General features: G+C 44.2%; 2 protein-coding genes across 2 annotated transcripts in view; both read left to right on the forward strand.

Annotated features, from left to right (window-relative positions):
* The first annotated feature begins 833 nt into the window (after positions 1-833).
* On the forward strand, positions 834-3,608 carry LOC132872896 (uncharacterized protein K02A2.6-like). The gene has a single exon (XM_060908013.1). The coding sequence runs from the start codon at positions 834-836 to the stop codon at positions 3,606-3,608; it is 2,775 nt and encodes a 924-aa protein (XP_060763996.1).
* A 4,241-nt stretch (positions 3,609-7,849) lies between these two features.
* tmc2b (transmembrane channel-like 2b) overlaps positions 7,850-14,808 on the forward strand; it is a 43,057-nt gene continuing 36,098 nt past the window's right edge. Inside the window, exons 1-3 of the mRNA XM_060908014.1 lie at positions 7,850-7,892; positions 8,103-8,138; positions 11,366-11,753. Coding sequence (XP_060763997.1) covers positions 7,850-7,892; positions 8,103-8,138; positions 11,366-11,753 — 467 coding nt within the window. The remainder of the gene's footprint in view (positions 7,893-8,102; positions 8,139-11,365; positions 11,754-14,808) is intronic.

Here is a 14,808-nt window from a genome sequence, read left to right on the forward strand (position 1 = left end):
ACCGATGCTTACAACATAGTGGTGAAAGTGTTGAGGCCTTTGTATGTAACCTGTACGAATTAGCAGAGCACTGTGAATTTGGGGCTAGTAAGGATGAACAGATACGTGACAGACTAGTCATTGGGATCACGGATGGAGAAGTGTCCCAGAAACTCCAGCTAGAGCCCGAGCTCACGTTAGAGAAGGCAATCCAAATGGCTCGCCAGTCGGAGCTCGTGAAAAAACAAACACAAATGAGAACGGACAGTGAAGTGAACAAAGTCAAACACAAACAGTTCAGAAAGTTTAAAAAGGGCTCCACTGGGAAGTGGAAAGGCGAAAACAAAGATAGAACAACAACAGAGGGAAAGTGCACGAGGTGCAACAGGGAGCACGAGATGGGCACGTGCCCTGCACACGGGAAAAGGTGCCGAAAATGCAACAAGACGGGGCATTTTGAGATTGTGTGCAAAACAAAGACTGTAAAAGAAATCACCACACAAAATGAAGAAGAAGAGTCAGTGGGTGCATTCTTCTTGGGGTCTGTTTGCAATGAGACTAGTGCAGATGAAAGATGGCACATTGATTTCCCAATCAGTGGCAAAATGCTACGCTTCAAAATAGACACTGGGGCAGATATTACTGTCATGTCACACAGCTCATATCTCAGCCTCCCCGTGCGACCAGCCCTGTGTCAGACAGCAGCAGATATGCACACTCCCGGTGGCAAGCTTCAGTGCATGGGAACATTTTTGGCTACCACTGAATGAAAGGGACAAAAATACAGCTTTTGGATTTTCATTGTGAGTGGCTCCTGTATAAATAATCTGCTCAGCCGCACAGTTGCATGCAAGATGGGACTGGTACTGAGAATGGACGAACTGGAGTGTGATAGTGTCTTTGGGGACATTGGACTTTTAAATTGCAAACCAGTGAAAACTGAGCTCAGAGAGGATGCTCAGCCCTACAGTGTCACAACCCCATGCATGCAGTCATTGGGGATCATCGAAGAGGTGAGAGAGGCCACAGACTGGTGCGCGCCAATGGTCCCGGTGGTCAAGAAAAATGGCAAAGTCCGAATCTGTGTGGACCTAAAGAGACTAAATGAAGCAGTCAGGAGAGAGAGGTTCATCTTACCTACACTGGAGGATGTGGCGCCGAAGCTGTCAGGGGCAGCTGTCTTCTCGACCCTTGATGCGTCCAGCGGTTTCTGGCAGATACCCCTGGACCCAGCCAGCCAGAGGCTGACTACTTTCATTGCTCCTGTAGGGAGATTCTGTTTTAAAAGACTGCCCTTCGGCATCACCTCTGCTCCTGGAATATTTCAGAGAGAAATGAGCACCCTGCTACGTGAACACAATGGCACAGTTGTGGTGATGGACGATATATTAGTGTATGGGAAGACTAAAGCAGAACACGACTGCAACTTGAAAGCTGTAATGCAGACAATCAAGGCATCAGGGCTCAAGCTCAACAAAGACAAGTGCCACTTCGCACAACCAGAGCTGCAGTACTTTGGGCACGTCATAGGAGCTGATGGAATAAAGCCCGATGGCAACAAGGTCAAAGCCGTAACCGACATGCCAAGCCCCCAGAACGTCAGTGAACTCCGCCAAATGCTGGGTATGGTGAATTACTTGGCCAAGTTCTTACCTCACCTGGCTGCCATCCTGCATCCAGTCACCTCCCTGCTGAGGGGTGATGTCCAGTGGGTGTGGGGTGCAGCCCAAGAAAAGGCCTTCGAAGAAGTGAAGAAGATGCTGGTCACGGCGCCGGCGTTGGCCTACTATGACCCCAGCAAGTGGACAGTGGTGAGTGCCGATGCGAGTAGTTATGGCTTAGGAGCCACTCTCCTCCAAGACCAGGGAGACACTGTACGTCCTGTGGCATTCTGCTCACGCACTTTGACAGAGACAGAGCACAGATGCTCTCAGATCGAAAAGGAGTGTCTGGTGGGGGTCTGGGCATGCAAACGATTCTCGCGTTACCTACATGGCATGGAGAGTTTTTGTCTAGAAACCGACCATAAGCCGTTAGTACCATTGATCAACACCTACGACTTAGATAAAGCACCACTGAGATGCCAGCACTTGTTAATGTGCCTCATGAGATTCAATGTGAAGGCAGTACATGTGCCAGGCAAACAACTCATAATTGCGGACACACTGTCCCGAAACCCACTGAAAGTCAGTGATGCGTCAGATACTGACGAGGATGTGAAAGCCTACGTGCAGGCGGTGATGGCTACCAGGCCGGTGTCGGACGACAGACTGGAGAAGAGCCGAGCGGCGACCCTCCAAGATGAGGATCTCCAGAGAGTCACCCACTACATCCGTCACGGCTGGCCAACTTCAATGTCGCAGTTGCCACACACGCTCCAGGGCTACCACACAGCGAGAGCTCATCTTTCTGAAGCCGACGGCTTGTTGCTGTACGACGACAGAATCGTCATCCCGGGGTCACAGCGGATGGAAGTGCTGTCCAAGCTCCACGAGGGTCACTTCGGCTTGACCAAGAGCCGGGAGAGAGCCAAGATGTCAGTGTGGTGGCCGGGCATCGGATCAGACATTACCAGGTGTGTTACAACCTGCGAGTTTTGCATCACAAACAAACCTACTCAGAACAGAGAGACATTAATGACTACTCCATTACCTAATGGGCCATGGCAGAAGATAGCTGCTGATCTGTTCGAGTTAGATGGGAAACAGTACTTAGTCACAATCGACTATTATTCCCGTGATATAGAGATAACCCACCTGCCTAGTATAACTAGCAAGCAAGTGATCAGTTGCCTCAAGAGCATGTTTGTGCGCTGGGGTATTCCCCTCGAGATTATCACTGATAACGGCACACAGTTTGTTTCAAATGAGTTTAATGAGTTCAAGAACACATATGACTTCCAGCGTACAACATCAAGCCCGCACTACCTGCAAGCAAACGGTGCTGCAGAGCGAGCAGTACAGACTGCCAAGCGGACCTTGCGCCAACCAGACCCACACTTGGCGAGGATGAATTACAGAGCCACACCAATCCAGTCTACTGGACAGAGCCCTGCCCAGCTTGCAGTTGGTCGCCAGATCAGAACGAGAGTCCCCACTCTCTCAAAACATCTGCAGCCCCGCCGTGTCAATCTTAAGCAGCTGAACACAAAAGACAGACAGACAAAGCAGGCCTACAGATTCTTCTACAACAGAAGGCATTCTGCGCGTGATCTTCCAACTTTACACCCTGGTCAGCAGGTAAAGGTCAAGCTGGATGGGGAAAAGAGATGGACGACTCCTGGAGTGATAGTCTCCAATGCACCAGAGCCACGGTCGTACGTGGTGAGAACCAAGCAAGGCACAGTCACACGTCGAAATCGTCGACACCTGCAGCTTGTCCCAGAGCTACCCAGCCCGGAAGGACAGACACCACCAGAGGATGATGCCCAAACAGCTGGTGTGACCACCAGTGAACCAGCTCAGCCCACATCAGCACCAAAGGCTCCAGACCAAGCATCACCAGAAGGAGTGCCGGTCCAGTCGCCATCTACACCAGTACCCATGGTCAAGAGGTCATCAGGAAGAACTATCAAGACTCCTGTGAAGTTCAAGGACTTTGTCCGACCAATGCCTAGCTTAAAGAAATGAGAAATTAACCCTTTAAGTTGTAGTTAAAAGAAATACTATAGAATAAGTTAGAATAAGTTCTTCACAGGAAGTTTACTGTAATGCTTTAGTACAGTCAGTCAGTTCAAGAGAATCTTGGGTATAGAAATAATGAGCAGTGTGAAAACCTACTTAGAATTATTTGTTTATTGATTATTTGTTTGAGAAACAAACTTAAGGGGGGAGATGTGATGAGACATAGCTTTTATGTTAATAAGGTCTCAGTCTATACTGTATGGTATATGTCACATGCACTGCATAAGTTAGTCAGGAAGTCAGATTCAGGTCAGCAATGTGTTAACATGTAATGTGTTGAGCTCCTTCAGTAAAAGTTATAAAACTACACTTCTTGTCCGTCCATTTCGTGACAGGTGCCAACCCCCTCCCAAAATCCATTTTACAGTGGTGCTTGAAAGTTTGTGAACCCTTTAGGATTTTCTATATTTCTGCATAAATATGACCTAAAACATCATTAGATTTTCATACAAGTTCTAAAAGTAGATAAAGAGAACCCAGTAAACAAATGAGACAAAAATATTATACTTGCTCATTTATTTATTGAGGAAAATGATCCAATATTACATATCTGTGAGTGGCAAAAGTATGTGAACCTCTAGGATTAGCAGTTAATTTGAAGGTGAAATTAGAATCAGGTGTTTTCAGTCAATGGGATGACAATCAGGTGTGAGTGGGCACCCTGTTTTATTTAAAGAACAGGGATCCATCAAAGTCTGATCTTTACAACACATGTTTGTGGAAGTGTATCATGGCATGAACAAAGGAGATTTCTGAGGACCTCAGAAAAAGCGTTGTTGATACTCATCAGGCTGGAAAAGGGTACAAAATAATCTCTAAAGAGTTTGGACTTCACCAATCCACAGTCAGACAGATTGTGTACAAATGGAGGAAATTCAAGACCATTGTTATGCTCCCCAGGCAGGGCCGGATTAACATGGCCAGGGGCCCCTAGGCTACAAGTTGCTGTAGGCCCCCCCCAGCCACCACCATCTTATCCCATCTACCTGTAAAGAACTGTCTATTTTCTACATTTTAAAGTTTTTTTTTTCATTATTAAACTTTTATTAAAAGTTATTAAAAAGGAAACTATCATGCATGTCAATGTCATCGGAGTGAGTGAGTGTGTGTGTGTGTGTGTGTGTGTGTGTGTGTGTGTGTGTGTGTGAAACTAGTGGCAGTGGCACATTCATCCACAAATGGGACGGGGTCTGAAAGGGATGGTCCTTCACCCTCACCAGAGCTAGTAGTACTACTGGCTGCAGCTGCAGCTAACATAACGTTTGCTACGCTAGTGTCATGATGACTTGCACTTGCCAGTTGGGTTTCATTAGGTTTAAAAAACCCTGTTAGTTTTGGTATATTGCTCAATAGAGCTTTGTCACATTGGGCTTTTTGCCATTGTGCCTTGCGCTTTTGAGCGCTGCTCTCATATTTTCTGTCACACATGTTCACTGTTCAACTGTGGAGTGACGTCGTACGTGACGTCTAACGTTTACATATGGAAGGCGGATTTGCCTCACCCAATCAGCGTCCGTTTATTTAAATATTCATTTTGAGCCAATGAATATGAAGGGTTTTTTTTCTTTTGACCAATTGGGGGCCCCCCTGCGAGGCGGAGGGCATGGGGGCCCCTAGGCTGAAGCCATATGAAGCCTGTGCGGTGATCCGGGCGTGTCCCCAGGAGTGGTCAACCAACTAAGATCACTCCAAGAGCAAGGTGTGTAATAGTTGTCGAGGTCACAAAGGACCCCAGGGTAACTTCTAAGCAACTGAAGGCCTCTCTCACATTGGCTAATGTTCATGAGTCCACCATCAGGAGAACACTGAACAACAATGGTGTGCATGGCAGGGTTGCAAGGAGAAAGCCACTGCTCTCCCAAAAGAACATTGCTGCTCATCTGCAGTTTGCTAAAGATCATGTGGACAAGCCAGAAGGCTATTGGAAAAATGTTTTGTGGATGGTTGAGACCAAAATAGAACTTTTTGGTTTAAATGAGAAGCGTTATGTTTGGAGAAAGGAAAACGCTGCATTCCAGCATAAGAAGCTTATCCCATCTGTGAAACATGGTGGTGGTAGTATTATGGTTTGGGCCTGTTTTGCTGCATCTGGGCCAGGACAGCTTGCCATCATTGATGGAACAATGAATTCTGAATTATACCAGCGAATTCTAAAGGAAAATATCAGGACATCTATCCATGAACTGAATCTCAAGAGAAGGTGGGTCATGCAGCAAGACAACGACCCTAAGCACACAAGTCATTCTACCAAAGAATGGTTAAAGAAGAATAAAGTTAATGTTTTGGAATGGCCAAGTCAAAGTCCTGACCTTAATCCAATCGAAATGTTGTGGAAGGACCTGAAGCGAGCAGTTCATGTGAGGAAACCCACCAACATCCCAGAGATGAAGCTGTTCTGTATGGAGGAATGGACTAAAATTCCTCCAAGCCGGTGTGCAGGACTGATCAACAGTTACCGGAAACATTTAGTTGCAGTTATTGCTGCACAACTGGGTCACACCAGATACTGAAAGCAAAGGTTCACATACTTTTGCCTCTCATAGATATGTAATATTGGATCATTTTCCTCAATAAATAAATGGCCAAGTGTAATATTTTTGTCTCATTTCTTTAACTGGGTTCTCTTTATCTACTTTTAGGACTTGTGTGAAAATCTGATGATGTTTTAGGTCATATTTATGCAGAAATATGGAAAATTCTAAAGGGTTCACAAACTTTCAAGCACCACTGTAATTCCATCTTGTAATGCAACAAAACAGGACAAACAGCAAGTGGTATGAATACTTTTGCAAGACAATGTATTTTCCAATACTGAAGAAACTCTTGCTAGTTGAATTTTGGGATTGCTTTTCCCAAGAAATGCACATTAAATTCAGCCTTCAAATTTGGGAAAAAGTGCCATAGACTTCCTAGTCTATGGCTAGACTCTTCCTAGACTCCCTTGCCATAGACCAAAAGGCTTCCTAATGATACACCCTTTTCCTGTTTTCTAATCACATGACAGTTTTGTACATCACCGTACGTAATAAGCAGATTCAGAATGAAACTTCCTGTGTCTGACATTATAGGCTCAAGCCACTTCAGCACTCCTCAAACCTTGAACCTTACATGAATACATACATTCACACTTATCAGCCTGTAGCAGCACGAGTGTGGTCTAAATTACGGTATCTGTGTATGGAGAGGAGGCAGGAGGACACATCTGGATTACATCAAGAACTCATTTGCATTAGAAAAGTCATTAACATTGGAAAAACAAAACAGCCTGGACAAAATGAAAATGCAGAGGTCAGCTTAATAGAGCCATAATTCGAGGATGGAGAAGGTTTTAATGGCTGTACAGGTTGTGCCATGGTGTCCGATTCCCTCCTGAATTATTCATCAGGCCAAGCTATGTCCACATAAGCAGACATGTGTTTGACTAATTAAAGAGACATCAAACAAAATCAGCTAAATCCTTTACAGACCATAAACAGAAAACTAGAGAACAGTATGATGTTTTCTTTTTTTAATACTGGAATTTAAATGAATCCACATACCATTAAAATATTTCAAAAACTTTCTTTTGATTTTTTTTGAGGAGATATGGAATGATTATCTTGTCTGTGTTGCATTGTGTATTTATATTATTATATTATATTATATTATATTATATTATATTATATTATATTATATTATATTATATTATATTATATTATATTATATTATATATTTTCTCAGATCGCATCAAATCCGTAAAAATTGATTTTGTATATATTCTTCACAAACAAAAGTTTAGGATGTACTTGACTGAAATATTTTAGCATGGTCTGTGGATCTTATCTTACGTCTTGTGAAGTAGGCAATATTTTCAGTGTTTTTTTTACTGACAATAGCTCTGAGGTCCATGTGCTCATTAATTGAAGATGACGTTGTTGTGTGCAAGGTAGGACCAGGTCATTTTACGCTCTTTTGTCCATCCTCCTCTTGAGATTTCCCCTCTGGCCGCTAGGCTTTTTGAGGCCAGTTTCCGGAGTGATATCGTTTGCCGTATCCAAGGGGACATCTGATGCCTGGGCTTTGGAAGGATGCACCTGCCACACACTGAGCGCCGAGTGCCACTCAACTGTGTCCTGTGCCTTCACTAACAGAATGCTTTGGGTTACAAGAATGACCGAACACTGAAATCACACGCACAGACAGTGGAAATGCCGCGCCCAAAACCTGGCATCGCCACAACTCTGGATGAGGGTGAGAGGAACAGCAACTTTAATGTATAGTTTTGTTTGTTGTGTTGAGGGTTTTAATATTTTATTGAAAAATTCACTGTCTTGTAATTACTTTTTTGTCTGCATATTTATACATGTATTACTCAGCTGTTTATTGTATGCATTCTTTAGATTTGAACAGGATATTGATATATTTAACGTTGCATTTTGTGCTTGTGTTTGTGTGTTATAGTTGGAATTGAGATCGATGCTGAGTTAGACAGCGATGGTAAGTCAAGTAACATGATAGATTGAACATTTAAAATGAAGAATTTTTCTCTCTCTCATTTAAATAGGCCTAATGATTTTATTCAGGGTTACACATTTCATTTCATGTTTTCAGAGTGCTACAGCATGTACGCTTGAGTTAATCTCTTAACATGACAGTATAAGTCTCACAGAACTTTACTTCCAAGCAAACACGTTCAGTCAGGAAAGTTAGATACAGTAATTCAAAATGTTCTAACATTTGAATCTAGGGTCATAAAAAATTTAACAAACTATGCATACACAATATATACAGTATATACTGTATGCAAGTCTGAGAGCAAGAGTGAAAATGTTTCTACTTTGCATTCTTTTCTATTTCAATAGAAACATTTTAATTACAAGATATATTCCCTATATAACTACCTGTATATTATACCAATATTACCTATATGGAGCAGGCATTGGCTTAAAGGTTAGAAAAGCAGTCTTAGGCCCAAAGGGTCAGTAATTCGAGTCCCAGGACTGGCAGGACAATCCATGGCTGAAGTGCCCTTGAGCAAGGCATCTAACCCCCAACTGCTCCCCAGGCATTGAGTAGGTGTGTGTGTGCTCATTGTACTCGTTGGATAAGAGCATCTGCTAAATGCCTGTACTGTAATTACTGTCAACAACTTGAGTGAAAAGTAGAATCTTTACATGAAATATTTACATTAATGTCAGAGTTTCATAATATTTAGTACGTCCTATTTTTGTTTTAATGACAGTATGCACTTAAGCTTTCATGGACTCCATAAGTTTGTGTAAAACCTGATGATCCATTTTGGATCAAATCCATTGAAAAGTTTAGACATGAGAAAAATCTGACTTTTTTATTTTTTTTATTTTTTTTACAAAGCAGTGCTTAGTATCACACATTTGCTCAAACTAGTGCAGAAGCTTGAATATTGAATACTCAACATACTCAATATTGAATAGTGTCCTCCACTGTTTGCATTTATGAATTATTTCATGTTTAGCAAAAGTTCTGTCACGCCTTCACATGCTTGAGCAGTCGCTCATGTCCACGTGCATGGAGTGCATTGCCTGCATCCTTGGATGATTGATCATGGGGCACACCTGTGGCTGATTTGGAGCATATCAGTGGTGCATATAAGGATGCTGTTTACAGACACACTTTGCAAAGTATTGTTACTATTGTCACCTGTGTTATTTGTCTTGCCATGTTTCCTAGTACTCTATTTAATAACTCTGTTTCAGTTTCATTTATGTTTTTGTCACTCTGATTTTGCCTCACATTTTTGTTTTTGTAAATAGCGCACGCTTGTAAATAAAATCCTTCCTGCAATTACATCCGTCTACCACCACTTACTTGACCCAATTACGGTCATGTATTATGCAAATGGAAATTCCCAAAAACTATGTATACAGTGGTGCTTGAAAGTTTGTGAACCCTTTAGAATTTTCTATATTTCTGCATAAATATGACCTAAAACATCATCAGATTTTCACACAACTCCTAAAAGTAGATAAAGAGAACCCAATTAAACAAATGAGACAAAAATATTACACTTGCTCATTTATTTATTGAGGAAAATGATCCAATATTACATATCTGTGAGTGGCAAAAGTATGTGAACATTTGCTTTCAGTATCTGGTGTGACTCCCTTGTGCAGCAATAACTTCAACTAAACGGTTCCGGTAACTGTTGACCAGTCCTGCACACCAGCTTGGAGGAATTTTAGTCCATTCCTCCATACAGAACAGCTTCAACTCTGGGATGTTGGTGGGTTTCCTCACATGAACTGCTCGCTTCAGGTCCTTCCACAACATTTCGATTGGATTAAGGTCAGGACTTTGACTTGGCCATTCCAAAACATTAACTTTATTCTTCTTTAACCATTCCTTGGTAGAACAACTTGTGTGCTTAGGGTCATTGTCTTGCTGCATGACCCACCTTCTCTTGAGATTCAGTTCATGGACAGATGTCCTGACATTTTCATTTAGAATTCGCTGGTATAATTCAGAATTCATTGTTCCATCAATGATGGCAAGCCATCCTGGCCCAGATGCAGCAAAACAGGCCCAAACCATGATACCACCACCACCATGTTTCACAGATGGGATAAGGTTCTTATGCTGGAATGCAGTGTTTTCCTTTCTCCAAACATAACGCTTCTCATTTAAACCAAAAAGTTTATTTTGGTCTCAACCAAATGCTATTTTCCAATAGCATTTTGGCTTGTCCACGTGATCTTTAGCAAACTGCAGATGAGCAGCAATATTCTTTTTGGAGAGCAGTGGCTTTCTCCTTGCAACCCTGCCATGCACACTATTGTTGTTCAGTGTTCTCCTGATGGTGGACTCATGAACATTAACATTAACCAATGTAAGAGAGGCCTTCAGTTGCTTAGAAGTTACCCTGGGGTCCTTTGTGACCTCATCAACTATTACACACCTCTTAGACTGCTCTTTGTTGGTCGACCACTACTGGGGAGGGTAACAATGGTCTTGAATTTCCTCCATTTGTACACAATCTGTCTGACTGTGGATTGGTGGAGTCCAAACTCTTTACAGATAGTCTTGTAACCTTTTCCAGCCTGATGAGCATCAACAACACTTTTTCTGAGGTCCTCAGAAATCTCCTTTGTTCATGCCATGATGCACTTCCACAAACATGTGTTGTGAAGATCAGACTTTGATAGATCCCTGTTCTTTCAATAAAACAGGCTGCCCACTCACACCTGATTGTCACCCCATTGATTGAAAACACCTGACTCTAATTTCACCTTCAAATTAACTGCTAATCCTAGAGGTTCACATACTTTTGTCACTCACATATATGTAATATAAATCTGATGATGTTTTAGGTCATACGTATTTATGCAGAAATGTAGAAAATTCTAAAGAGTTAACAAACTTTCAAGCACCACCGTAAATATAATTACGTATGTCCTCAATATCACACTATATCCAATGCTGATAAGGAAATTGACCTGGAAACGGTTGTCACTGGTGGCTATTTAGAAAAAATTGCTGCCATGGGCAACATACTGAAAATTCATGATGGATCAATATCCTTTTTTTTTTAGAATGCTTTTGTCTAGAAGTGTCCTAAATTATATGCTTTATCAGTGTATTTTATTAGTGCATTTCTGTTTGTGCACAGTATGATGTGTAGTGTGTAAAATGTGATATTCAGTTTGCAATATGAAACAGTACATTGCAATGTCTCACTTGTTCTTCAGAGGACACCAACAGGAGATCAAAAAGTGCAAGAAGACCAAGATCTGCTGCTCGAAGAATGAAAGCAAAACCAAAAGACAGTGAAGATGATGAGGAAGATGAAGCTCCTCGCCAAAGGAGAGGGAGAAGGAAGAAAGATGACAATTCTGAGGACAATGACAGCGAGAAACCCCAAGGTCGGAGGAAAGCAACCAACCGAAAGAAGGCCAATGCCACAGCCCAGGACTCTGATGTGGACAGTGAAGAAGACAAAGGGAGCAAGAAGAAAGGAAAAGGAGTGACCAAGAAGGAAAAAGAAGAAGAGAACAATAAAGAGAAGGCTGGAAATGGAACAAGCAAAGATGGGAAAGAAAAGGGGGATGACGAAAAGAAAAAAGGAAATGGCAGCGGGTAGAGTATACTATAGGCTTTCTTTCTAGCTTTTACTATTTTAGTTCAAAAACTATTCAAGTCTTGCAAGCATTACAAGAAATGTTTTGTTTGTAAAATATGACACTAATCTTATGGAAATTTGGGTTGGGAAATGTTTTTGGGTGCACATAAGCAAGATTATATAAGGAAGTAATGATTTTGAAACTCTTAGTGCTCTTTTTATAAACCTCTTTCTTCAATTCTGTGCATAGGACTGTGAGCGCTTTAAGAACACTAAAGATACCTACTGGTGTCCTTGAAAATCAAGGACTTGGTCCTTCAAATTCAAAGAATCCTAGACATCAGAACAGTCTTTTAGCAGGTTTTGATGATGTGGCATTGAAGAGCAACTATTGTCCTTAAAGGAGATACGCAGAACCATGGCCTCACTTTTTGTTTATAAATGCCTTGAGACCTCAAGAAAGGCATAGGAATAGTTTTAAGCATTAACAATAAATCTAACATAGTAATTTTTATGATTAAAATGATTCATATAGGTAGCGGTCTGAGCGAATGACCTTGACATCTGTGACGTCACAGCAGGAAGGCTATTGGTCTCTGTAACAGTTCTAACGAAGGGTGGAGCACAGAGAACGGCAGGACAGAGATCAGGTTTGCAAAATACGGCTTTTATTGCCACACTTTTCAGTGAAACATTAGTGACTTAACACAGACACACACACAACTGGCATCTGGTTCGGGGAAGAGCTCCTCTGCTCTCCCTCCTTATATAGGGCGCGGTCACTGGGAAGACACACACAAACACAGGTTAATTGACATCAGGTGTAGTGATTCTGCCACTTACCTTCCCTGACTCCGCCCTCCTGTCACAGACCGGCGCTTGACCACGCCCCTGCTGCCACATACCCCCACCGCCCGACTCAGGCCGGATGGCCGTCCGGCCTGCAGCCGACTCCCCCCCCTTGACGGGAGAGGAAGTCCACCACGACCATCTGCGCCCCCGGCCTGTGGACCACCTTGAAATTAAAGGATTGGAGTGCCAGATATCAACGGGTGATCTGCGCGTTGGCATCCTTCATGCGGTGGAGCCACTGGAGGGGCGCGTGGTCCGAACAGAGGGTGAAAGGGCGCCCCAGCAGGTAGTAACGGAGGGCGAGGACTGCCCACTTGATTGCTAGACATTCTTTTTCTATAGTGCTGTAGCGCCCCTCACGCACCGACAGCTTCCTGCTGATGTATAGGACTGGGCTGTCCTCCCCCTCCACCTCCTGGGACAAAACCACCCCCAGCCCTCTGTCCGACGCATCAGTCTGTAATATAAAGGGGAGAGAAAAGTCAGGGGAGTGTAAAAGTGGCCCCCCACACAGTGCGGCCTTTACCTCAGAAAAAGCCCGCTGGCATTGCTCCGTCCACTGGACCGGATCTGGTGCCCCCTTTTTAGTGAGATCAGTCAGCGGGCTGGTGACATCCGAGTAATTAGGTATAAACCTCCGATAATAGCCAGCCAGCCCCAGGAACTGTCTCACCCCCTTTTTTGGTCTTGGGCCTCGGGCAGGCCGCAATTGCTGCGGTCTTGTTAATTTGGGGACGCACCTGCCCGTTGCCCAAGTGGAAGCCCAGATACCGTACTTCCACCCGCCCAATCGTACAATTCTTCGGGTTGGCTGTGAGACCCGCTCGCCTCAGCGACCTGAGGACGGCCCTCAGATGTTCGAGATGCCTCGGCCAGTCATTACTATAGAAGATAACGTCATCGAGATAGGCGGCCGCATAGGTGGCGTGGGGGCAGAGGACCCTGTCCATCAGCCGCTGAAATGTAGCGGGCGCCCCAAACAGCCCGAACGGAAGTGTGACGAATTGGTGTAAACTGAACGGTGTGGAAAAGGCCGTTTTTTCTCGGGAGAGTGGAGTCAAGGGGATCTGCCAGTATCCCTTCCTTAAATCCAGTGTCGAATAAAAGCGAGCAGTGCCTAGTTGATCGAGCAACTCATCAATACGAGGCATTGGGTACGCGTCGAATTTAGACACCGCGTTGACTTTTCTATAGTCCACACAGAACCGGACCGACCCGTCGGCCTTGGGTACCAAGACCACCGGGCTGCTCCAGTCACTGTGGGACTCCTCGACGATGCCCATTTCGAGCATGGCCTCGAGTTCTTCCCGAACCACTTTTTTCTTGTGTTCGGGTAGCCTGTAAGGGCGGCTACACACTACCACCCCCGGGGGCGTCTCTATGTGGTGCTCTATGAGGTCAGTACGACCGGGCAGGGGCGAGAACACATCCAAAAACTCGGTCTGCAACTGGGCGACCTCCGCGAGTTGGGTCAGGGAGAGGTGGTCTCCACAGGGGACCGGAGGGGTACGTGATGCTAATGCCCCTTTTTGAACCTCTGGCCCCAGCTCCGCCTTCTCCGGAACCACCGACACCAACGCCACGGGGACCTCCTCATTCCAGAGTTTAAGCAGATTGAGGTGGTAAATCTGTAACGCCCCACCCCTGTCCGTTCGCCTCACCTCATAGTCGACGTCCCCAACTCGCCGTGTGACCTCAAAGGGTCCTTGCCACTTGGCGACCAATTTGGAGCTTGATGTGGGCAACAGTACGAGTACTTTATCTCCCGGTGCGAACTCTCTAAGGTACGTACCCTTGTTGTACAGGCGGGTTTGCCATTCTTGGTCCTGCCGCAAATTCTCCTGGGTTAGGTGGGTGAGGGTGTGGAGTTTTGCGCGCAGGTCCATAATGTATTGAATTTTGTTTTTGCTTTGTGAAGGTCCCTCCTCCCAATTTTCCCGCAGCACATCTAGAATGCCGTGCGGTTTATGCCCATATAATAATTCGAACGGGGAGAACCCCGTGGAGGCTTGGGGGACCTCTCGCACTGAAAACAGCAAGGGCTCGAGCCACTTATCCCAATTACGTGCGTCCTCACTTACGAATTTTTTAATTATATTCTTGAGGGTGCGGTTGAACCGTTCAACTAAACCGTCCGTTTGTGGGTGATACATGCTGGTGCGGATCGGCTTAATACCCAATAACCCATACAGTTCGTTCAGTGTTCGTGACATAAACAAG

Source organism: Neoarius graeffei, chromosome 24, assembly GCF_027579695.1.
Source record: "Neoarius graeffei isolate fNeoGra1 chromosome 24, fNeoGra1.pri, whole genome shotgun sequence".
NCBI classification, from domain to species: domain Eukaryota; kingdom Metazoa; phylum Chordata; class Actinopteri; order Siluriformes; family Ariidae; genus Neoarius; species Neoarius graeffei.